At 40.9% G+C, this 25,905-nt stretch overlaps 2 protein-coding genes across 3 annotated transcripts in view; one reads left to right on the top strand and one right to left on the bottom strand.

The window, feature by feature from the left end:
* ASB3 (ankyrin repeat and SOCS box containing 3) overlaps nt 1-4,778 on the bottom strand; it is a 46,519-nt gene extending 41,741 nt beyond the window's left edge. Inside the window, exon 1 of the mRNA XM_054986492.1 lies at nt 4,540-4,778. The gene's annotated coding sequence lies outside the window, so the exon portion shown is untranslated. The remainder of the gene's footprint in view (nt 1-4,539) is intronic.
* On the top strand, nt 4,776-25,357 carry ERLEC1 (endoplasmic reticulum lectin 1). 2 transcript variants are annotated; one of them, XM_054986504.1, is made up of 14 exons: nt 4,776-5,023; nt 8,392-8,496; nt 9,173-9,253; nt 10,542-10,619; nt 10,758-10,821; nt 12,861-12,901; nt 14,079-14,302; nt 16,770-16,899; nt 17,730-17,891; nt 18,842-18,901; nt 19,805-19,929; nt 22,304-22,381; nt 23,567-23,642; nt 25,060-25,357. In XM_054986504.1, the coding sequence occupies exons 1-14, from the start codon at nt 4,859-4,861 to the stop codon at nt 25,129-25,131; spliced, it is 1,461 nt and encodes a 486-aa protein (XP_054842479.1). In that variant the 5' UTR covers nt 4,776-4,858; the 3' UTR covers nt 25,132-25,357. The 2 variants fall into 2 exon arrangements, with proteins under 2 accessions (XP_054842479.1, XP_054842488.1); XM_054986513.1 differs by lacking the exon at nt 4,776-5,023 and adding an exon at nt 6,664-6,758.
* The last annotated feature ends 548 nt before the right edge of the window (nt 25,358-25,905 follow it).

Here is a 25,905-nt window from a genome sequence, read left to right on the forward strand (position 1 = left end):
ATATTTAAATATGCTGACAAAAGATGACCACAGTCTTGCAATCTACATTGGAGCAATTTCAGTGACTTGACCTCCAGGAATTAAGCCAATCCTCAAAATTCTCTGTTGTCAAGGTAGCATAGGAGTAGGTCCCTAACGATGCTGTTTTCTAACTCCTTGTACCAGAGTAATTCCAGTGCCCGGTGCAGTGGTCACACTGTTGCTCAATTACCCATGCTTAAGAGATTGAGAACAAGATGTAGCTGCCTCACGCACCCTCCTTGGCAGGAATTCATACTGCTTTTTCCTTATTAGCTTTAAATGTTTTATGTATGTATCAATGCGAACTATAGTTATTAACATTGCAATACTCAACAGAGTTACTCCGCTCTTCGCCCATGATTCTAACGGATGTAGACTGGAGTAATTCTGTATAGTATTGCATTATAAATCTGGGAACCTTCGATAATGTTCACATGCAGGTATAATGTTTTGGTTAACAATCAGCAGCTAAAGAAAGAAGGAATTTGTGCTAGAGAGGGAAAGAGGAAGCGCATGAGCTTGCAGCTGAATGCTAACCACTTAACAGTGGTTGAGTTCAGCAGCATGACAACTGCATAAGGCCAGTGGTTTCTATGAGAGTCAACTGTTTAATGACCATGCTCGAATGGCTCATCTAAAATAAAATGTACTAGATAATAACCCCCCTTTCAATGGCCCTTCTATTTAAAAGACCTATTAAGTTGGGGTGGATGGCTCAGTGGTTAGCACACAGAAGGTGCTAGGTTCAGTCCAGCTAAAAGATAGTAGGTAATGTGAAAGATCTCTGCCAGGGACCCAGGAGAGCCGCTGACAGTTGCGGTCGACAGTACTGAACTTGATGGACCAATGGTCTGATTCAGAATGAGGCAGCTCCCTGTGTTATTTCTGAGCATCCAAGTATGCTTTGGACTTTTGTTTATTCGTTTTTGAGGAGCACCCTACCTCCTCTGACAATGCATGGTGAAATACTTTTGAAACTTTCCAAAAGCAGTTTGTAGTATATTATGGAATGGACTGAGATGAAAATGAAAATTCCCACAAGGTAATCCTAAAGTAGCTCTTTAGATCCAGACTATTTGTTTAGAATAGCAGTGCAGGTCACACATAACATTATCAAGATTTAAGCTCAATAAGAATGCACTTCTGAAAGTTTTGCTCCATTTACCTCTTTGCACAATTTCCAGCAAAATTGGTGGACTCTGTGCTAACTTTTCTTGAGGTCAACTAGAGCCTCATTCTTGCAGTAGACTAGTGTAAGGAGTTTCCGTCCCAACTGTGAATTTCCTTGCTTCTCAGTTTATTTTATTTAAAACCTTCAACAAAGCATATTTTTGTATTTTAATATGTAAAAGGTTTTCTTCCAATGTCAAGCACTTTCATATTCTCCTATAAAAAACTGATGTGTGTCCACTGTTCACAATGAAGCCTATAACAATATCAGTAACAGCACAATTATTATTTATGTTTTTGTCCATAAGCCAACTCTGTCTTTTAATATCAGTTACTTGTAAAAGCTCCATCACAATGCTCTTTTTTAGAAAGAGGATGCCTGTATGTTCAGTAGAACAAATGTTTTGGGGGAGGATCATATATTAGACATTACTTAAATGTTAAGATTCTACAAAAGGTACGTAAGGATTTGTAAATACCTTTTCTAAGTTACTTGGAAAATGTGTTTACAGGTCAGGTAAGGATTGAGATGAAAAATTACTCCAAACAGTAATATCATTTATGTAGTAAAATAATTTATGTAAGGACTTAAGATTACCAAAATATAGTAAAAAAAGGCTAAATTCCTGCTCTGTTAAAAATCAATAGGGACTTTTACTATTGATTTCACTAAATCTAGGATTTTTCCTCATTCACTTTCATTGGCCAGAAACCAGTTCAACCAGATGTGCATATGCAAGAGAATTTTTTTATTAGTTTTGGCTAGACAGCAGCGCCCCCTGGTGTATGGAAAACCACTTTTGATACTGAGGAAGGTCTTAAGGGTCTTTGCTGCTCAAAGCAAAGGAGAAACCCTCAAAAATCCCACTGAGCATCTGAAAAATAGACTGCTGGCTCTCTAGCCATGAACTTTATATATACAAATATAAAAAGCCCAAAAGGGTAAACATACCAAATACACGCACTGTGTGTTCAAAGAAAGAAGTCCCTAAGAGTAAGATGCTGGTTCTGAAGGAAGGGCGGTGATAGGCTGTGCCATTATTTTGCACACGCTGCTCTTCAGGATTAATTTTGGTTCTTGATTTTTAGAAGCAACAGAAATGTAAGACAAAGGATGCTTTGTGTTACATTTCTGAAATGTTCTGAAAGGATGTGTTAATCCCATGAAAGATTTGATCTCGAATCCGTTGTTGTATTGATGGGGTCTTTCTGAGCCCCTTTCACCAAGTGAAGGTGCTACCATAAGTGGAACAAATCCATAGAGTCCAGCCCTTCTCTTTAAAATTAAGTCCTACTAACTAGCTATCAAATGAGTATCCAGGCTCTGCTTTTCTATGGAAAATCTCTTCACCAAAAACTTGTTGTTTGTTATGATGGTGAGAAAAATTGAGAACTCCCCAATTACATGTGCAATGGCTTGGAGATACAGTCCTTATAAAAAGCACAGGGGCCAGAGTAGCGAATTTCTTTCTGGTTCTGTGTTTGGTGAGCTAATTGTAGGTATATTCCTAATACTGTGGATTCTATGTATATTTTCCATATTCAACCACTGCAATAAGAACTTTTGTAATACATTCCATTATGTGCATATCAGTACAATAAAATGTGCCCCATTTATTCAACAGCACTGGAAAAGATGTTCCGCTTGTGAGACTAAAATTTCACACCCAAAGGTTCATGTTAACAGCATCCACAAAGTCACACCCATGCATCTTCATGCAGTCTTGAATATCACATTACAAAGATTAGGCTAAGAGGCAAGAATATGGAACAGATTTCTCCATCAGTAGCAAGTTCTGCTACATCTTGACCTAGCCTTTAAGATAAGGACCTCAATTTTATTGAGCTTTTTTGGATTTGATTCATACATGATTGATCATGATGCCTCCATCCAGTTCTGTGGAAAGGCATCAGAGAAGTTTTCTAAATACACAAATGACAACTGCAGCAATAAGTGATTTGCTTGCTGTGGCATGATCCAGATACAAAAGCTTGTCCCTTGTTAACAAACTTAGGGGGGTCCTTGGGCTCTTTTCACTTTCATAGCAAAATGGTAACGCCTTCACTTTTTGAGCTGCACATGACCAAGGAAGGAAACATAAGCTTTAGGATTCTCCAGCCTCAACCTTGATTTGTTATGTTAGAACCACCACCGAGAGAACTTTCAGCCCACCTGATGTAATTTCAAGTGCAGTGTTTTGCAGTGAAGTCAATTCACACAGCTCTTAGGCATCAATTAGTGAATTTCCAAATGATGTTTATGTATATGTGAATTCCCCCTACACTAATTTTCTGTGAAGCTGCCATAAAGAGAGATGATTTTAAAACCCTCTGACACTACTGGGGCAGGGGTGATTTACACATGTTGTATTTGGGGCATATTTGTACCCCAAGCAAAATTCCAATGTATCTTTGTGGGACAAGAAGTCCCACAAAACTTGTTGTTTGTTTGTGGTGGCAGAAATAAATGTGCGTTTCAAAGTACTAAAACATCCAGAGCTTGAAAACACATTGACACAAGGTACAATGTTTTTTGTATCGCTTCACCTCTCTGTTTTGCATATTGAATAGTTCATAGCAGTTATGGTTTATCCATTTTAATGTGGGGAAAACTACTATCATTTGAGCCAAAGGCATTAGACAACAAACTTTCACAAATTGGGGGGGGGGGATGAAAATATCTAAATAATTTCTACAAGCAACAAGCCTATTTTGACACGCTTAGCATCTTCAAAAAAAAGTTGACACAAGGGATTCATCAAAGAGATGCAGGAAAGTAAAAGATTTCACTATTTATTTCATTTATATCCCACCATTCTGCCAAACGGGGACACAAAGCCTTTCTCTCCATTTTAGCGTGAGGTGGGACTGGCCTATAGTCATTCAGCAAGCTTCCATCCTAGTCTGACACTAACCACTACACCACACTGGCTCAACGAATGGGGGAGGATGCATCTCTTATAAACTTGTTATTGATAAAAATATAAGCATCAAAGCAAGACCCTTTTAAAACTAATTTAGTATCCTGTTTTGCTGCTTGCAGGTATATACATTACTAATTTACTAATAACACTCATTTGATTTCCCCCCCTCCGCATCCTAGCCACTACCTCAAATTCCAATACCGTCAGAATAGTTACTGCGCATGCCCACACTGGGTTTGGCATACGCAATAACATCGTGCGTTCAAGCCTAAACCTTTCGAACGAGAGCAGGAGTTCTAAAAGGTTATTACGGCCGAGTGCAAAGAAACTAATCTTGACGGAAAAACCCGAAGCCAACCGAGGCAAGGAGCAGAGAGCTAATGCTTGGGCTGCCTTCAATCCTGAAAGGCCACCTAGGCCTTACCTCGTTCCGTCGTCCCAAACAACGGCCGCCTACTACCCCGGATGTTGATACAACTTGTTTCTTCCTCGAAGGATCACCAACGTACCACGAGCATCATAGAGAGCGACGAGCAGAACGGCTCTCTAATCCATTCAAGCGGAAGTAACGGCCGTGAGCAACGCCAGCCTTTAGGTTATTTCTAAGGGGGAGGAAGCCTTGTCAACGCGCCGGAAGTGATGTGAAATTTCCCTCCGGAAGTAGACGTGGCCGGCTTTGGGGCGTGAGGTGATTGGAAGCTACGGGAGCGCCCGCCGCCGCCGCCCCGGCCGGGCTTGACAGGATGAAGCGGCGGCAGCTGCAGAAGGAAGCGGCGACGTGGCTCCTGTTGTTGCTATGGGGGCTCCTGGAGTCGACGGCAACGGCCGCTGGGGGAGGCAGGTCGCTCCCTCAGTTCAGCGACGACGTCCTTTTCCGAGTGAACTGGCCGGGCAACGAATTCAACCTGGTGGGTGGGTGGTCGGAGGAGAGAGGAGCGGCTGGACGGTCTGGGAGATTTCAGGACATTAGATGAGGACACCGAGAAGGTCTTTGGGTGGCTCTTAGCCAGGAGGGGTCAGTGGGTGGCGAGGGGTCGTGACTCTGCTTTGTGTGCAGAAAATCCCCAATTCAACCTCTGGCATCTCCAGGTAAAGATCAGGCGGTGCGAAAGATCTTTGCCTTCTTGAGACCCTGGAGAGCTGCTGACTGTCATAGTAGACAAATGAGTTTGACAGGTCAATGATATAACTTAGTGTAAGGCAGCTTCATGTGGAACCTCAATGTGCTGTGGCTGCCTGGCTGTAAATGACAGAAACTTCATACCAAAGGGGAATTGGCTTCATGGTTTGTGTGCAACTATACTGGAAGCATCCAGCTGCCCAGTGGATGGCAATTGAGTGCTGGACTTGTGGTTTGATCTAGCAGTGGCATCATAGGCAGCAGAGGCATTAAGCCTTATTTGCAACTAGTGACTTTTGGTTTCCTGATGCAGCCCACCACCTGCAGCTACCAAAGGGAGTTGAAGAACCTCTTGATTTTCAGTGCAGCGGTTGCACTTTTCAGAGATCTTCTATGTGTATATAGCTTTGTAGAAACACAGCTGTGGACTATGAGCAGCCTAGTTTTTTAAAAAATGCAAGATTTAATTTTGCCAGTCTGTTTGTAAAGCAAAAAAAAAAAAAGTATTAATCCCATGATCAGAATGTGTCTTGAGTTGCATTTTGCAAGGAGTTGGGGGAGGGGTAAACATCCTATGGCAGGAATGGAGATAGTTTAAGCATTTGTGATAGGTGGCAGTGACTGGACTCTTATTTTCCATAGTAAATGGATTGTATAGGATGTGTAACAATTATTGGTAAAGTGAGCAAATGATATATAAGTACAAGAGTGGAAACAGATATTTTTTGGAGAATGGGCTTCTTTTTTGTATTTTGAAACAATGAATTGGGCATACCTGTGTGGTTTTTAAATTTGTAATGAAAAGAGGAGGGAATGAAATTTTTAAAACTTTTGAGTCTTCCATACCCATTCCAAAGAATCACCATGTAAGAAGGCACACATTTAAAAGGCTATTACAAACTTTAAAAGCTTGTCATTCCTGAAGTGACAAACTTTAAAAGCTATATTTGGGTTACTATGTTTTCTGCACATCTTACAATCTCGGATTTTGGTGGCTTCACCAAAAAAAAAAGTCGTGACTTTTTTCCTTTATAAACTGTTGTGCCTTCCACATCTTGGTTGATGGGCAGGAATTCTACAGAAAAAACATTTATAATCCACTTTTCTCCAAAAAAGGGGACTGAAAGCATCTCTCAATAATTAAAGCATTCAGCTGCAAAAACCATAAATCCAGTAAAATAAAATAAAGACAGATTAAAACAAGATATTGTCTCTTCTACTAGTTGCCTTTAGAAGTTTTCCTAAGCAATTTGGCTTGTTTTAGGTGTCTCTTTAACATAGGAAGGCTGTTACATAATGTGGAGACCACCCTGAAAAGGCCTGAAATTGGACACTGGCAGTTCTCAAAGGCCTGCATGAGGCCATAGAGAGCACACATTATTGTGAAGATCAGAATTGTCACATGTGCATTCGCTAAGAAACACTCTTTCAGTTATGTAAATAATGAGGGCATGCCAGGAAGAGCAGCACAATTTTAACTTCTGCATATTCTGCAGCTGCTGAAGGCACCTGAGGCTTTCCAGGTAAGAGATGTATCAACCCTAGTTTATGCCATGTTAGGGAGAGAAATGGATGAAAGGGAAAGAAATGTATAGAACTGGAGGAAACAATAGCAGATGGGTGTTGAATGTGTAGGAATTCTAGATGTGGGAGCTTATATGTAGCCCTGTCTCTGCACACACCAAATTGCTGATCCTCATAATCAGTGGTTATAAACATAACTAGTCTGTCATCAAGAATCAGAAATAAAATTTACAAGAGTAGCTAAGCAAGAGGTAGAACAGGTTTTACTTGGGTTATCAAGAAGTACAGGTTGGTTTAGCATGTAAGTTGTCTGAAAGTGTTCAGTCAACTTTCTCTGGAAATTATGAAATAAAGCAGAAAGAATGCTTCTATAATTCTGATACTTATGGGAGGTTATTATTAATATATAAATCTTGAGAGCAACTAGAGGCCTTGATCCAAAAAAGTTAGTGCTATAGGCAGTATCAGGCAGTGGGCTTTTAAAGGGTCATTCATTGCCAACCAGCTGACCAGCAGGTATTGCCTTAAACCACATGTGTTGCTGACTTAAGTAGTGGAAGCTGAGTTTGGCTCCTCAGATCCCTTCTGAGTGAGGGAGCCCTGGGGTGCCTCAGTTCCCCCAACATGTAGATTAGGTCAACAGGCAGTACTTGTAACTATAATAATGAGCCATGATGTGCATATGTAAATTATGTGTATAAAATTAATGCCCTTTTGCAGTTAGTATACATTCCGCTTAATGTAGGAACTATCTTTTTGATACAGAAAATGTGGGATTGGATTTTACTGCAGAATAGTAGAAAACAGCAGTTGGCTACCTTGGCCAGCTGCAATGGCTGCTGCTGTAGGATGTATTTCATGGGCCTTGTGATCCAGGTCTTATTTCTTTTAATGAGTACTGGGAAGTTTTTTGCTCAATCAATCTGTCAGATAAGTCTGAAATCTTTTCAGTCTGGTTGATGCAGGTGATCAGGCACATTGTAAAGGACTTGTAAGTTACCTGGTGGCTGCTGGTTTTGCTTGGTTAGTAGAAGAATAACCTGTTGTGCCAAATTACATCATGACCTAGAACACCTGGGGGGTTGGTTGGAGAGCACATGATGCAGCCATCTGGCTGGAGTCTGGTTAATGCATGCATGAAGTTGCCTTATACTGAGTCTACCCAGGGAAGTAGGTACAACAGACTTCCTGGGTTTGTCACCTTGGTGGAAGAGAGGTGGGATATAAATATAATAATAAAGAATGGTGCAGCCAGGCCAGGTGCCACTGGGTAAAAAAAGCCATCTAAGCTACCTACCTACAAAGTTTTATGCGTTATCTAAGTCAGAATGCTGGACCCTTGAAAGTTGTTCTCTTCCTTCATTAAAAAATTACAAGATGCAGGTTTTTCTGGTTGTGGGCATAAAGAATAATCTTTAACTCCCATTTTCCAATGCCTTATTGCTTCCAGCAATGAGGAGCCACTTGGGTAAGCCAGCTGCACTGAGTAGCCTCAATATGGTGATATTTTTCTTGGATGTAACCAAGCTGCACATCTATTTTATCTTTTCTAGTACTATCGTTCCACTTTTAAAAGACATTTGTTGACATCCAACACATCCCTCTCATCTGTTTGGCTTTTTTGTTTTTTAGCCTACTGCTGGGGTTCTGTACAGAGAAGATCATTACGTCATTATGACAACTGCAGATAAAGAAAAATACAAGTGTGTTCTTCCAGCAGTAGCCAGTGGAGATGAGGCAAGTACAGGCTTTTTTAAAAGCTAGAGTTTCTGCATCTGCTATTTTATATGTTTATTATTTCTACAAAATACTTCCTCGCATTTCTGCATCTCCCTATATCCTTCAAAAAGCCTCTTCTGAGAACCACCATTAAGTAAAAGTAGGAGATGCGGCTCAGGGTGTTGTGGTGGAAGGAAGGAATCAGCAGGACACCATCATCTCTACTCTTGTGCAACGTTCTGATCCCTTCTTACAGTGCTGAATCCCACGCTATCTGTAACTCTCTCCCAACCTTTAGGGACAGCTTTTCAGGAGACTGCACAAAGAAGGGGGAAATGGCAAAGATCCTTTCTGCAAGTCCTGCTCAATTCATAGAACTTTAGATCCCATTGTTGGTTCCTTGGATTCTTGCCAATTTCACTCAGCCCCACCACCCCATAACCATCAACAATGTTAGGGGCATATTTCACCATGTGGACAGTGAGAACAAGAACTAGCTGAACAATTAAAAAAAAAATCAGAGAATCTATAGTGTGTTCCAGTTCTTAATATGTTTTCCAGTAACAAGCTTTTCTGTGTTGATGTTCAGTGATGTGATACACTGAACTATAGTACCTCTTTCATAATGTTTCGTAAATGCTTTGTATCACTTTATGTCTATGCTGACATCCATTCTTAATTATTCTTGTCCTAGGAGGAAGAAAAAGATTACAAAGGGCCAAGTGCTGCAGAATTGTTGGAACCTCTTTTTAAACAAAGTAGCTGTTCTTACCGAGTACGTCCAACTTTGGTTTGAGATAAAGGCGCCAAGCTCCTTGTGCCTATGTTAGTAACCCAGAACAAAAAGTTTTTTGCAAACCTTTTCTGTTTTTGGTTTTTCACCTTGCCCACAGTTTCTCAGATTCAGGTCCCCTATACATCAGCAGACATTATTAAATTGTGTTAAAATGTAATAATTATTCCCAAATAACTTGTAACACTAAATGATAATGTATCTGATTAGTTACAGGGAGGAAATGAGGCTTGGTGTGTTTCTGTTGTTGAAAGGGAACAGTTGCATCATGCACTATATAGATTGGCCACCGAGAATGTGGAAGGGTTGTGTGCGTTTTAAGCAGTCACAATGCCCTGGTTCTTTTTTCCTCCTTCCTCATCTCAGGAAGCTACAGATTTTCCTGAGTGGACCTCAGAGATAACAGAGACGTTTGCTTGTGAACTCCAGCATCATTGTTGCCATCACATTCTTTTTCTCTCACTTTTGGGTGGCCTAGTGTAGAATTTATGGTGCTCATTCCAGCAGATTTTTTCCTCTGACAGATCTGTTACCATGGTGCAGGGGGCATTTCCTCTGATGCACTGACATCTTGTGCCAGAGGAGATCTCTTTGCACTATGTGAAGGAGCTGCCATTGGAGGAACAGATCTGCAGGATCAAGCCCATAGAATTTTTTCATGTTCTGAGCATTTGGGGGAGTAGGCAGGCTATACATCTAAGTAACTTCTCAGATTTTACACGTGTTGCGATATTCATTATCATTGTGCACAGTTAAAGAGGCTGGGTATTCAGCAGCATCATAGTGTCACGGATTTACGTTCCACACATTTTGTTCCCTGCATATAAACAGAAGGCCATCTCTGACAATGCAAAGGGTCAGAGTATTAGGATGCAGAGTTATACAGATGGTGCTGTCCTAATATGTATGTATGGCATGGGGCAGCAGGTTGCAGCTCTCAACATGCCCCAGAAATTGTAGTGGGGGTGGTAAGGACATTGGTCTGCAAACTGAAGTTGTGTTTAATTGAAATGCATTTGATTTAAATAAAGGCTTAATTCATTACAATAGAATATTGGCAATCACTTGAATGTATATTGAGATACTAAATTTATATGTTAAGAATTTTAATGTTTTAATGCTACCTGAGTTCTAATAGTCTTCCATGGCTGTGCCTGGACTGATGCTTTGCTGTTTAAAAATAAATCTTTCTTACAGTGTTGACCTGTCTATGTGTAAGTATGTCTGTGTGTAGACATATAGATATCAATTTATTTCAATTCATTTTTAGATTGAATCCTATTGGACATATGAAATCTGTCATGGTAAACATATTCGTCAGTATCATGAAGAGAAGGAAACTGGGAAGGTACGTCTTATTAACACATTCAGTCTAAAGACCTGTAATTTCATTACTGAACTTTTTACAAGTTTTGTTTCTAGCAAAATATTGACAAAATAAAGAGTAAAGTGAAAAAATTAAAAATATGTTTTGTTTTGTTTGTAGAAAACAAATATTCAAGAATACTATCTTGGAAACATGCTGCGGAAGAGCCCAGTGCTTGATCCAGGTTTGTCATTTTGCCTTCTAAGTGCTGATGCTCAGAAAGAGGAGAGACCACAACTATTCATTGCAAAATGGAAAGGCTGCAGTTTTAAACTGCTGGAATGTAGACATGCATTAAATATTCCATAACCTCTTATTCTAGTTGATAAAATGACTTTCATGATTTCCAGTAGAAGAAAATTTAGAACAATATAGGGCACCCATTCCTGCCACTCTGTTCATTTAAATATTACTGTTTCTCAGTCTCTAATACCTGAGGCAGCTTACAAACAGACAGCAAATCCTGTAGGCTACAATAAGAAGAAAACAAAACATTTTAACTAATGCTGAAAGTTTAACTCTTGTGTAGGGAGGACATTCTAAAGTTGAGGTGTCACTTCAAAAAATGTTCTGTGCCTTGTTGCCATTCGTTTTACTGTAGAAATCAGGTACATGGAGCAGAGCTTCTGATGATAGTATGACCTTAATTGATTGACAGGCTGTATGGGACAAGGGAGTCTGAAAAAATCAGCACTTTGGAGTGGACTCAGAAGTGCATCAACCTGCATCAAAACTGTAGAGATGTTTCTTGTAACCACTACTTGTCAACAGTCTCACACTTGCATTTTGTAGCATTTGTAGTTTCTGAACTGTCTTTAAAGATAGCCTCATATAGAGTGTGTACAATAATCTGACTTGGATATAATCAAAGCATGGATAACTGGCCAAATCATATGTCTTAAGGAACAGTAGCAGTTTTCCAAAGGTTCTGAAAGCCACAAACAGAATCTTAGCCTTCAACTGTAGGTCAACTTCTAATCACAGCAAGCTGCAAATTCACTCTAGTAGGGGAAACCCCATCCAAAACATGTTTGACTCCTCATTCACTGGTGGCACCATCAGCACCTGACAGCATCTCAGTCTTGATAGTGCTTCAGTTTGTCAGTCCATTACTGCCTCCAGGCACTCATGCTGTGTCACTGCTGTATTGGTTCGTTCCTCCACTTCCAAGAAGTTAACCATGTAATGACAGTTTACTGGAAGGACAGTTGAGGTGTATATAAGCAAAAGTTCAGCAAGCAAAATGGAATCACATGTATCTTTGTGAGTCACTTTCATGCTCATTGTTTGAGGGTTATGACGGGGGGGGGGCCTTCACACAAGCCTGCCAAATATATACAACCTGTATCATTGGGGGGTAGGATTGTGCCCACTTCATGTACTGGGCAGCTATCTCACCTCCAAATCTTTCTCACATCCACCTCTTGGGCATGGTTTGATTAGCACCTGCATAGGCATCTGAGTACTGCTTATTCCATAACACAGTTAATTTATTTATAAAATATGCTGCCACAGGATTTGATAATGGATGCTAGCTTAGATGGCTTTAAAGGGAGATTAGGTAAGTTCATGGAAGAGAACTATATCAGTGGGCATGAATCTTCGGCATGATCCAGCAAGATTATTCTCCAAGGGGTAAAGATCACACAAATTGGGTGTATATGTGTAGGCCTTATTTAAATCTCATGCCTGGTAGGAGGCAGGTTAGGCATCCAGTGGGTAAATTGAGTAAAAACCATGCATTGGTGCTTTGGCGGTTATGTGGATAGAACTAGAGATTCTTCTTTGTGTAATATCTAGCATGTTAGACACTGTGGCATTGTGAAACTTGGGAGTCTCTAGGCTTTTTCCTCACCAACAGCTGAGCACAGAGACTAGAAATAAAGCCTGATGACAGCAAAGACAGCCCAGCATTGGTTCTGCATCCACCATCACTTCTCCAAGAAATAGTTCCCCTGCACACACATTTGTGCCATCCAACATATATTGGACAAAGAACCTGTTTTTGCTGAATCTGTAGCTTATCCCTAAATGTTACTATCAAATCTGAGACTGATTTTAACTTAAGATGATACCAAAAGTGAGTAGTGTATTGAGAGAGATAATCTTGTGTCTGAAGGTTCCTTTCTTTGCTGTTACATATATCATCTTATATATCTTTGCTGTTATATCATTATATTAGTGAATGAATTTGATGCCTATGCTTTTCTTAATGTTTTCCAGAGCAAGAGGATAAGGACAATGAAAAAGACAGTGTAAAAGAAGTAAGTAGGAAATTGTTGGTTTCTCTCTTATAATTCTCCTCATGAATAGTTCTGTCCAAGAATTCAAGTCTGTAGCTGAATCCTGTAGGTTCTTTCTAGAGATGGGCACGATCCGAATTACGATCCAAAACCCCCCACGGTAATGGCGATCACGCGATCGTGACTCAGCGGATCGTGATCGGCCACAGCCAACGATCCAGTGATCGGGAGGGGGGCTGGATCGTGCTCGGATCGGGAAGCCAGACACTCAGGCGCCAGTAATCTATTCCCGGGCAACAGAGCCAGGGGAATGCCTGAGCTGTGTTTCCCCTCCTTCTATCGCCCTGGAAACCCGAATGGAAGCCCAGCTTTCCTTGATCAACAGGGCTTCCTTCCAACCACGGAGCAGCAAAGCAGTCACCAGTTGGGAGAAGACACCCAGGGGAGGGAGGGGGAAGGGGGAGTTCTGTAGCCATGGGCACTCCATTCTCATCCTTGCAAACCCTGATAGGCAGCTCTGACAGCCAAACACAGAAGGCCAAACACAAACACAGATGCCACTGGCATCACCCACCGTTCTTTTCTCACCAGCGCGCTCGCTTTTGGCCTGGCGGGCGGGCACATGGGGGGTGCCGGCGGCGAGCGGCCAGACCCCCTGCCCCCTGAGGGGAGGTGGCTCGTCGCCGTCTCCCCGTGCCCGGTGGCCGCCGCCAACACTCACCTTACCACATAGCTGGGAATAGCAGCGCACCCCACTTTGGCCTCCACGATCCACAGATCGGGAACGGGAGATGATCAGTGTGGATCGTTTAGTCGGGATCGTCACCGGCACCGATCCACGATCAGCTGGATCGGCAATTTTTTTTGGATCGTGCCCATCTCTAGTTCTTTCTGCTCTCAGTGGCACTTTTCTCTCACACCTTAAGCCCTCCCATGACACAAACCTTACACTTGGGGAAGGCACCAGCATTATTGAGACGGATCCATGGGATCCAACTTTCTAGACTGTTGAGGTTCCCTTTTCCATTTTTGGCTGATGTTAGAAAAAACACCCTGGGCATTAATGGCAGACCCAGTATATATTCAGATCTATTAGCTTTTCCACTAGATGCCTCCCACTCAATTCCATATGAACAGAAGTTGGGGGAAACAAACCAGTGCTTGTTTTTTTTTTATTTTCCTTTTCTTTCAAATGTAGATTCCTACAAAAAATATAGAAGGACAGATGACTCCATATTACCCTGTTGAAATGGGAAATGGCACACCATGTAGCTTGAGACAAAACCTGCCCAGATCAAGTACAGTAATGTATGTATGCCATCCTGAATCGAAGCATGAGATCCTATCTGTGGCAGAGGTTACTACATGTGAATATGAAGCGGTCATTTTAACCCCCCTGTTATGCAGCCATCCTAAGTATAGGTAAGAATTTCAGCTAAAACTACAGCTAGGTCACATGGTTGGAGGAATCAGTTTCAATCAGCAGAGAGAGAAACCAGTTCTCATTTTTCTGTTATGTTGATTCTGTGTGATTTGTTCGCCCAGTTTTGTTTTGTTAGCCAACTTGAACATACCAGCAGAAAGACGGGTTTTTTAACCTAATCAATTATACTCTATTCTAGAGTGCCTGTTTTACAGGACTATGGTAGATGTCTGCCTACAATATTTTCTCAAAGATCCCATCTTAGGAGCTGCTTCCAAAGAAATTCAAACTGTTGCTTCAGGATATTACGCCTTATGTGAGCTGCTATCAGTAACAGTATCTGCATGTTGAATTCTTCTGCTCGGTTACTTGCCCATGTCATGATGTATTCCTTTGATGTGTTTTTCTGACACAGTTCTAAATCATTGGTGTGTGGGGAGAGCTTGGCATACAATGTATTTCAGGGAAACAACAAAGAGCAGCTTCCTAAAACTGGCTGGAAAGAAAATAATTGGATTGAATTCATGACAGTATTCTGGAATTATATCAGAAGTAGTAATAGATGACAATTACAATCAAAATTTAAAAGCGTACATATGTATTACCCACTGGTAATGATATTTGGGATTCAGGTGAAACATGGATGCTTAAAAATAGCTATGTTTATGAGTCATTGAACTAAAAGAAAAATGTAAGATTTAGCTTGTCTTCCCCATTTGTCAGTGCTTTTTATCACTGTGTGACACATGTACTGTTAACCATTATAATTATGATCAGTTATTCTTAATCTGGGAATCAATAGCATACTTACTGTTAATTGTGCTGTTTTGTTTGATGGTGTTGCATCAGGATTTGCACATATTGTTAGGAGGTGTGCAGCTTTTCTTATTGCTCATTCCTTTGCACATGTTGTAGGAAGAGGAGCCTTTGCAGGGTAGCAGGTCACCCTTCTAATGGGTGCAGGTGTTGACTCTTCTTATCTTAATGTACCAGCCATTGGGAAGGCCATTGATTCCATTCTAGGGGCTGGGTTTTGTTTTATTTAGGATCAGAGTTGGTAATTTTGAATATTTTGATCCAGGTTTTATTAGCAGATAAGTATCTCGCAGTTCCTCTTTTATCCCTTTCCTCAAAACCCACGTGTCCCTGCAGAAGTTCAAATGCACACACAGTGTGCTAGGACACAAATCTCATTCATTGCAGTGGTGGAATCATCTCAGTGCATCATCTTAACACATCTGTGGAGGTTTGAGTCAGATTCCTTGGGCATAACAAGGAAAAGCTCAGTATGCTTAAGTCTTTTGTCATCATATAAATGGGGTTTAAATATGTCTTAGTTTTCTTTAAATTGCACCTCTTGCCCATGTTGAGAAGATGAGACTCATACAGGATACTGGGGCTTTCCTTTTGTCAGCAGTGGAAAAGAAGCAAGTTTTGCCTTTCCTCAGATAGTGGAATCCTAAGCCTATACTCTTCTCTATGTCTGGCTGACTGCAGTCCCAATGCATAGTCAAGCACTCTTAAGTGTGCCCTGGGTTTGCAGCATTTGACTTTGGAATTAGCTCCATTGATTTCAGTAGAACTTGCTTCGAAGTAAGTATGCTTAGGATTTCAGTATTAATGGTCAATTTAACTTTCATATCTCAACTAAAAGTTTCAGTACAGAGGGTCGATGAAAAAGAAGGCTTTCCAATATCTGCTTTCTTTTCAAACTTGCTGCTGGATGTTTTGCTGAGGAGTTCATAGTCTGCTAAGATCCAGCCGAGGCAGCATTAAAGATGACTGACAACAGGATTTGCAAGACAATCTGCTTGTATGAGCCGTGTGACATCAGAGGAGGGTCTCATGGAAGATCACAACATCTTCCCTGAAAAGTTATTTGCAGTGAAAAGTTAATGCAGTGGACAGTGTTGTGTGTTGTGTGAAAAAAACTATGTACCCAAAGAAACCAGGAAGTGGAGCACAATAGTGAAACATGAGATGTAATCTGAATCTCACCCCTTGGCACAAATATCAGCAGAAATTGCTTCAAAATTTAGTGTTTGTTTTCTGAGAATGGGACTCTCCTTATTGGAGATTGCACATATGGTTCAAACAAGGGTTGTCTACTGTGTTATTTTGTGAATCCTACAAAGCCTGTAAGATTGGGAACATGCTTTCTTTGCTAGACTGTGGTGTGGAAGTAAAAGCTGTAACAATCTCTAAGTGGCATTGCTATGTCATGTTTGAGCTGGCAAGTCCTCTGGTCAGAACTGCACTCCAGGCCTGAACACACTGGAGGGGAAATGGGTTTAGGTGAAATCAGTCTCAGCCCCCATCTCATCTACGGTGTGGGAACAGTAACAGCATCCTGCTTTTACAAGGCTGTCTGTTATAGAGGTTACTGGGAAGATGTGTTCAAAGCATTTGAGCACATAGTATTGTCACAGTGCTTCTCTTCCAATCTCATTGCTATTTTTTGGGCAGGTTCAGATCTTCCCCTGTAAACGACATATTTTGTCAATCGCTGCCAGGATCCCCGCTGAAACCTCATAACCTGGAGCAGCTGGAACAGCAGCAAGAAATGCTGAAGATGCCTTTGAGAAGGGCCAAGGAGGTAGGAATACTGAAGCACAGAGATGACACCACAGATGTGGAGTGTAGATTGTGTCTGATAATCTGCAACCACTGCAGTTTGAAAAACTGGGTCCTAATTTCCACCATGACATATTGCATGGTTAAAGGTGAAACACGGGTGTTACATCCAGTAAGTCAAATTGTTTATTTTATATACTGTCATTGAAAAACTTCCACCTTTAACCAAACAAGTCCCTAATTCTTTTTTCCAGTAAAATTCAGGTTCTCAGACAGACAACTGTTTTACACACTACACTATACTTATAAAAAGTGACAGAAATATATTAACTGGCAAAAATAACACAATTAAAAATCAGCGAAGCTTGAAGAAAGGCCTTTGCTTTGGCTGAATAGTCCGTAAAAATATCTGTCAATGGTACAGGGTCAGTTTTTTGTCTGGAATGGCCCCACAATAGGGAAGCATCTTCTTTAAAACTGCCCTGCACTTGTTCCATGCTTTTCATTGATCAGAGGCAGAACTCCCATTCTTAATAGAAGTCACAAACTTCCCTTCTTACTTCTTTCTCTAACGAGCGTGTGCTCTACAAGTCCTATTTGGTGGTCTCTACTTGCAGGGTAGTGCCTCTAAGACTTCCACTTTGGGAACAAAGCCACCAGTCCACTTGTGATGTTGAAGCATCATTTCTGCCAGTCATTGAAATTCTGATTTGTCCAAGGATTGAAGGAGTGTGGTACTCACAGCTGTGCCTTCCCAATCAAGTTTCCCAGCTCAGTTCTGATTATTTTAATATACTACACATGGCAACTGTTCACTGACTCCTGAATCTCTCTCTCTTTCTCAATTTTAAGGAAGAAACTAGTTCAGCAAAGGAAGAAAAATTTTCATCTATCCACAAACCAGTGGCTGTTGGAAGCAACCAACTGTTGACAGTTGGCACAACTCACATCTCCAAACTGACAGATGAGCAACTCATAAAAGAATTCCTTAGTGGGTCTTACTGCTTCCATGGGGTGAGCTTTATACGCTGAGTTCTGTTTTGCATTTACATCATCTATGCGTCCTTTGCAGTTGCACTTGTATTGGTTTTGAATGAAATGCAGCTTTCCCTCAAAGCTGGGAACATCTCAGTGCCCCATGGTGCAGAAATACAAATTTCAGAGTAATTTGATGCTGAATGCAAATAGACTTGAAAAATATTTTCTGTGTCTGAGAGCATGTTTGATGGAATCTCTGCATGCTATTCCTTTTTTTTTAAAAAACTGTAAACAACACAAGTTGGGGTGACAAATGATGTGCATGCATGTTTGACATGCAGATCTTATGACTTTTTCCTCTTCTGAGTGTCAGTTTGGTGCTCCTGAATAAATAACATGAATGGGATTCAGTGAATGCTGGTACCTGTTGAGTGCATGCACTAGTTTTTTCTCCTGAATTTCCTTTCATAAAGTCCTACCGGCCACACTGAACTCCAAAAGTGCTCTTTGGAAAAATAGGGTGGATGTGCCAAGACAACATCCATTAAAATGATTCTCCTGCCTAATCTCCAGTATGCTCTTGAGCTCTGAGTTTAAGAGCAGCTTGGGGAGCTGTATGAGTCATCTGAACAGAAGGGATGAGAAAGCCACTACAGTGCACATTTGGACAGCCACCATGGGAAACGGGCCCTTTAAAACACTCTGACACACCTGAGTCAGGGTACAGGGCCCCTTTAAGGATCCTCTTCCTGCTGAACAGCTGTCCACCAGCTAACAATTGGCAGCATAGGGGAAATATCCAGATGGTACCCAGAAAGCTTTCAATAAAAACTGATGGGTATACTGGGTATTGTGTACACCTCCACCATGCAATAATTACATCCCTGCTTAAAATACTTGACCAGTAGTGATGAGTGCATGCTGAATAACTGTTCTAAAGAAGATGCTTGCTTTTGCATCATTTTCTTTCTCTTTTTTTTTTGTAGGGAGTTGGCTGGTGGAAGTATGAATTCTGCTATGGCAAATATGTACATCAATATCATGAGGTATGTAGAAATTACATTGGAAAGGTTCTACCAGTGGATGACCACATGTGTTGTTTTTTGGCTTCTCGGGAAAGCTCTTGAAAGAAGGGTGTGAACTTGAAGTGGGTAGAATCCATTGATAAAGACACTGTCTCCTTGTACCTGTTAAGTTGGACCCTTTTGGAGACAGGGTATTGGATGAAATGGGCCAAAATTCTAACACTGTAGAGGGGTTCACAAGTTCTGTGACTTAGGGGATTTCATGTATTTGCTTAATTTATAGTCTGCCTTTGTTGCTGAGACTCAGAGCAAAAAAATGCTTCATGAAAAGCAGAGAAATTAGGATATCTAGATGGCATCAGTCTGGAATGGTCTAAACTGTGTTTGCACATTACTCAAACTCAGCTGTCTTGTCTAGGTTCTCCCATGAACTGCTAAACAATGCTGGCCTAATCTTGCCCCAAGATATTGTGCATACTGGGAAAGAATTTAGCGCACGTGTGTGTACTATTACACTGCTCACATTAATTTAAATGGGACTTGTCCATGATAACTTCTCCCTGCATTGTGCAGATTGATTGCTTTGGCTCCATGCTCCCTGGTGTCCTCAAGATCTCTTGTACACAGAAAGCACACAGTCATTTTGCTAGTGAGAGAGACACCATAATACGATCTTTTGATTTTAGTCACATGATATAAATGGTTTGTGAAAGAACTCCATCTTTATAAAATCATGTCATTATGCCTGAATTTGGTAATTTCTAACACTTTTCAGAATGTGGTAGTGGATGATCTTTTCTCACTGGGGTCCTTTCAAAAGAATATTTTTCTCTAGGAGTATTGGTTGTGGCGATGCAACTGTGCTTGTCATTGGATGAGAAGCTGGCCCTATTAACTTAACCTTAGATTATTTTATTTTTTTAGGATAAAGAAAAGGGCAAAACAACAGTAGTTGTGGGCACCTGGAATAAGGCAGAACATACTGATTGGGCACAAAACAATGAGGCCAGAGCATATCAGCTCAGAGATGATGGCCAGAAAACTGTGAAGTACGTCTGCATCAGTTTCCATTTAATACCCTAGAAAGAGATTGCTTTATTGTAGCACTTGCCTTAAAACCAACAGAGTAAAGATGGTCTGTTTATTATATTTCATCCCACCCTTCTTCCCAAGTAAGTCAAGGTGGTTCTTTCCTCCTCTTGATCTGCAGCTCTAATAACTGCATTGCACTGGTTCTGTTTAGACTCCATGCAGAAAATCAGAATTACACAGCGTAGTTCCATCCAAGGCTACTAAAAAGTTCAGACTTCTGCTGAACCTTTCAGCTGCTTATTAAGTCCACAGAAGTTATTTGCCTGTTATACTTGGATGGGTTGAGAGGAAACAAAGAGAGAGGTGTCTTGCACTTTAGGACAGTTTTCTTGCCAGATCACTTAGATGAGATTTTATTTGCCCCAACTGAGTGGCTGCTTTCAAGCCTTTAAGGGTGCTTAAAGTCAGCTTTTGTGCTGGCGATTTCATGGACAACATGGATTAGACTGAGTGATCTGTGGATACAAGGATCACAGAACTTTTCCACATTCCCCTCCTCCCAGCAGTCTTTTCAACTGGAAGAAAATTGATTCCTAGAATTGTGGGACCTGCATGCCACATGAGTCAGAGTGCTGTGCTGAGGAGGAAAAGAGGGTGGAATCACCCTTTCCTCCCTCTTCCATCAGCGCAGCTCCACTGATAGAAGAGGCAGAAGGGCAATTTTTTTCCCTCCACTCGGCTGCTCTCCTGACTCACATTGGTATTACTCCACGTAGATCTTGCCAGCCTGGGAATCAGCTTTCCTGGAGAAAGAGGTGAAGTGGTGTGGAGAGTGCAGAGAAGATAAGTCTGTGCTTTCTGCTAATAGATTGCTAGATACAGCCCTATCTTAGCATTGTGATTTGGGCTAGAGTGCAGCTGTTTTAGCACTGTAATACTGTAAAGATAAATTAGCTAATAGCTCTTCTAATTTCAGGCTAAAGAGATTGTTAGAAGATTACATGACATCCAGGGCAGAGTTGTGAATCTGGCATCTTCCCTATTTACCTAAAGCAGGAAACTGGTCCACTGAGGGCCAACTCACATGCAAGCCTATTCACTAAGGGCAATTAATATATATTAGCTTTGTATAATGTGTGCGTAAGCAGCAAGGGAACTGATTGTCTCTACTGTACTGGCAAGGATAATTTTACTCCTCTGCAGATGATGTTGATTTATATTTCTCACTGAACTCAGGAACTTGAAAGTTATTGGGATCTGTTGGCTGCTGGGAGTAGGGGTTGGGAATGTTTAGTGAAAGAAAAAAATGTTACACCAGTTGCCAACACTTCTTAAGAGCATAGCATAGTGTGACCTAGATAGCACTGTGGCAAAATAATCTTATGATGTCAACCTAAGTACTTAAGTGTAGTCAAATTCTCCACGCTGCATAGTAGGGCAACATAGACAACCAATTTTCCACATGACTACACAACATAAGTTGCCATGTGGAAAATGATTGTATCCATCCCAACTGATCCAAAAAAATAAATACAAGTCATCTGTCTAGTACATTTAGTCAAGCACCTTAGACACTAAACTCTACTGGCACTGTGATGAGAACTGCTTTTATGCTTTGGAGGTCATCTGAAACTCGCCTATCTCATCAAAGTCCAATTGAGCAAGGCCTATAAGTCCCACTATAATATTACCTTACAGAAGATGCACATCATTATAATGTATGAACTGGCTTCAGCTTGAATGGATGCCAACAAACCCGAAAATAATTTTGGTTAATTGTTGTCAATCTTTATGCCTCCCATTGTTAAGTTTTCAGAAATTTTACCATGCTTTCAGGTATATGAAGCAATGTGCTACAATCCAGCCATAAAGACCAGAAATTTTGATAGTGGCAGCTGATATTCTGAGGCAGATGGGTTGAAGAGATGGACTGTTCAGTCACCTTCCTTTGTAGGGCACAAATCGTATCTGGAGTGAACCAAATCTACACTAGCACAATGTGCTGCTCAAAACACTAGAGCAATCTAAGGCATTTCCAGGCACAGAAGCAAAACCGCTCTAACAGTGAAATCCTAAGCAGAGTTACTCCAGTCTAAGCCCATTGGTTTCTGTGGGCTTAGACTGGAGTAAGTCTGCTTGGGATTTAATTGTAAGGGCCTAAGTGGGGTTTCTACGCTCCTATGTTCTCATATACTCTTCCTTTAGCATATTAGTACTCTCCTTTAGCTGTTCTTGAGCCAACACCCACCCCCGTCAGCACTAGTAACAATTTGGCTTTAGTGCTCCACAGTAGTTATGTGGAACGTAGAATGTGACTGGCTGACTCTTGTTACTTAACAGCCAAATTGAAACAGAATGTTGTGATAAAATTCTTAAACTTTTTCCTGGCAGAACAGTGTCTCACTACTATGGGCATGGAGATTTGTGTGACTTAACTGGCAAGCCCCGACAGGTGACAGTCAAGTTGAAGTGAGTGGCATGCTTAACAAATTATTTGGTTCAAGAATTCGGCTCCAATCCCGGTGGAGTGAAGAGCTCCAGTGACTTCCATGTGCTTTGCAGTGGATATTTTTCTCTGACTAGTATTCTTTCCCTCCAGTTTTCACAAGCATTTTTGTCATGCAGTGTCCCCTGTTCCAGGTGTTAAAAATCAAACAGTGCAAGGTTGTTTTTTTCTGGATTGTACCCCTTAATTATAACTCGCTTATCTGTTCTCAAATATCTGTCTCTATTTTGCCTTTATTTGTGAACTTACAATGTGTATTTGTGTGTATGATGGCTCTGCTTGATTTGTGATTAGCAGCCCAACCTGGTAACTTCTGCATTAGCATTTCAGTGCTTAACTTGGGATGTAGCAGTAATGATAGTGGCACAATACCATAACTGAGTGATACAAGTGAGGAACTTGCAGTGCCTTGCAAGGGGTACTCCCCTGTAAATCCTTCCTCGTTTCTTTTCATGGCAGCCCCTATACTCTCTTCCCTTTTCCTGTTCTCTTCTCTCCTTCCCATTCACCAGCCTCCCTTGTCTTTGTCTGTTCCCTTCTTCAGCATTCCCTCTCCCTGGGAAAAGTCTGGCCAAGCCAAGTTGTGTAGGTAGTGAGTCTCTGGTGGTCACTGCTTGGCATGTCCTCCTCTGTCAAGGGACATGAGTTATGACATGGGAGCTGAGAAAGGATGGTACCTTTTCCAGGGCAGTTTTGGCTTCCAAGTGCACATCTGCTTCCTCCCCCCTCCCCGCTCCCAATTTGTTTTACAATATTAGGCTTGGAAGGCTGAGCAATATGGTTGTAGTTGCATAGCAACCCCCAAAATGACCCTGAGCTCTCAGAATGTCTTCTTTGTTTCTATTATTCTGAGGAATTCCAATCTCCCAATGTCTTCTTTTTTTAATTTCAGACTTTTCTATGAACCTGTCACTTCCTTCAGATTTATAGAGAATCTCCCATGTCTATCCTTCATTTTTTGGATTTTTTAAAATCCATACTCTATGGCCTAGTTCAGTATTATATATATAAAGCTTGTATCTTGGCAAACCTTGCAGCCACTTTAAGATTACTTCACTGACACAAAGATTGGTTGTAAGCCTGCAAAATAATCATAATCAGAGTCCTGTAGGTTTGAGATACCTGCTAACAATAGTTTCTGTCTTAAGGTGTAAAGAATCAGATTCTCCCCATGCAGTAACAGTGTATATGCTGGAACCTCAGATCTGTCTATACATCCTTGGGGTATGTACAGCTGTCCCTGTGAACTTGCTCTGAACTATGCTGGTTTCCTAGAAACAGTTTGTCATTAAGATGCATTTCACCTATAGAAAATATGAGTGCTCAGGCACAAAGTTTTCTATTTTCCATCATTTTGGGACCAACAAATTACTGTCCCTGTCAAGAATAAACCCTCTCCTTCCCACCCAGTTGAAAGGGAGAACAGATAACATGCAAGACCATGACACATTTTCCGAGAATCTTGATTTAAAGTAAATGGTGATAATAGCACAAGATTGATTTTAAGAGCTCATTAAAATCCTTTTTCGTGCCCTTCTTCAAGGAAAGCATTCAAATGCTGGGTGAAGTAGCTCTAAACCATTTTGCATTTTAAATCTGGAAGAGGCCAGCTAAGAGGCTGGAAGAGGCCAGCTAAGAGGTACTAAGCATATTAGATGTTATATGCAGCATTTATACTCAAATTTGTGTTGGGGTCATGACTGAAAGTTAGTTCTAACATTAGAATTAACATGGAACTTTGTGGGAGAAGTTTTTTTCCAATTAAAAGAAAAACTTTTGAATGTTGGTCACCATCTAGGCAAAAGTTGTACACTTTAAAGTGATTAAATTTTGGCAGGATGGTGCCATTTTTTTTTTAGGTCAAGCAACAAATTCTTCACTACTTAGTATCAAAAAGGAAAGTACTTACGTGCTGAGTTAGTATTCTGAAATAGGTATTCAGAACATACATAGGTCTTTGGATATCTGTCTGTATTATAGTGTGTCACCAAAATACCTGTCATGGCAAGTGGTATGTGCAGAGGGAGGAGGTCAAGAAATATGCAAAAATGCAAGTGGGAGAGAGAGATTTTGCATCCCCTTATGCACAGTCCATGTTAATGAGGATCAAGCCACTTAGTGTTGAGGAGTGGGCACATTTTGTACACATCCCATTCCACTAACATGGGGAAAGATGTGCACTATTGCCTGATGATGCCAGCCATTAAGAAAGAAGCCTTGCTTCTGTTTGCATAACCTCCCAGAAATGTGACTTACATGTAACAGCCCAGGTTCTGTCTAACTCAGGCAAAGCAACTCTCACAGAAGCCAACTTTCCTGCTTACACTCTCCCGTGGCATCCAGCTGTGCCCTCCAAAATTGTGCCCCAGGGATCAATAGACTCATTAGGAACAACACAGGGGAGGTCTGCAGTGGGAGGGGAGAATCTTCAAAAGTTTCCCCTTTGTCTTTCCACTAGTAGAAAGCATCATTAGGATCCAAGTTATTAAAGATAACATTGGTACAAGAAGGCTACAGTGTACACAAATGATGGTTCACAGGATTAAAATGAGAGTGAGCTCATTTTAATCTTAAAAGAGCTTTGGAACCCTCAGCTGGTACAAGGCATTTGTCGCTAATATTTTTGTGATTTTTTTTACAGGTGGAGTCACCAGTTATTTGTAAAATTTTGGATACTGCAGATGAATATGGACTGCTTTCAGTGCCCAGTTAATGGAGCACAGAAAAGATAAAAATCCAGAGCCTTGAAAGCTGCAGGAAGAAAGTACAGTAAGGATTCTCCATGTGAGCCAACAGCAGAGAGAAGTGCTGAGCCAGAAAGAACGCACCAGCAGACTCGTATAAAAAGCAAAGAGCTATCATGACCACTTTGTGAATATTATATGTATATAAGAGGCTATTGATAAACTTTTAAAAAGTAAAATCTTACATTGACCATTTTCAGTGGTCTGGTGTCATTGTGGGGATGAAGTCTCTTATCTAAGGTGTTGCAGTGTCACCTTGAATTAAAATAGTAGAGTCCAGTAGCACCTTTAAGACTAACCAGCTTTACTGTAGCATAAGCTTTCAAGAACCACAGTTCTCTTCGATGAATTAAATAACTGTTAGTTTAAAAGATTTGACAGTTTTCCTTGAACATAGACGAGAATGAAGCTTGGACCGTTTTCTGCCCTTAGAACTTTGGAGACACAAGTAAGCAGTAACATTAGGGTTGTTTCTTCAGTTCTCTGATCATTTTTTCTCATGCATTTTGTGGAGTTGGTTGTCTTAAAATAGTGCTTGTTGATATTCAGGCGGTGTTCCTATTAACATATTTGGCCTGTATTGCCTAGTGCTTATGATATGCTGTACTTTTGAATGATCAGAGTCAGTTTCTTAACCCTTTTATTTGTCTTGGCCAAAACCTCACATGACCTATCCACTAGCCCGTAACAAAATTTTCTCTGGCCAAGTTCAGTCTCTTACCGGATGATACAAGATTTTTCTT

This window comes from Eublepharis macularius, chromosome 1 (assembly GCF_028583425.1).
Source record: "Eublepharis macularius isolate TG4126 chromosome 1, MPM_Emac_v1.0, whole genome shotgun sequence".
In the NCBI taxonomy this organism is placed as follows: Eukaryota; Metazoa; Chordata; class Lepidosauria; order Squamata; family Eublepharidae; genus Eublepharis; species Eublepharis macularius.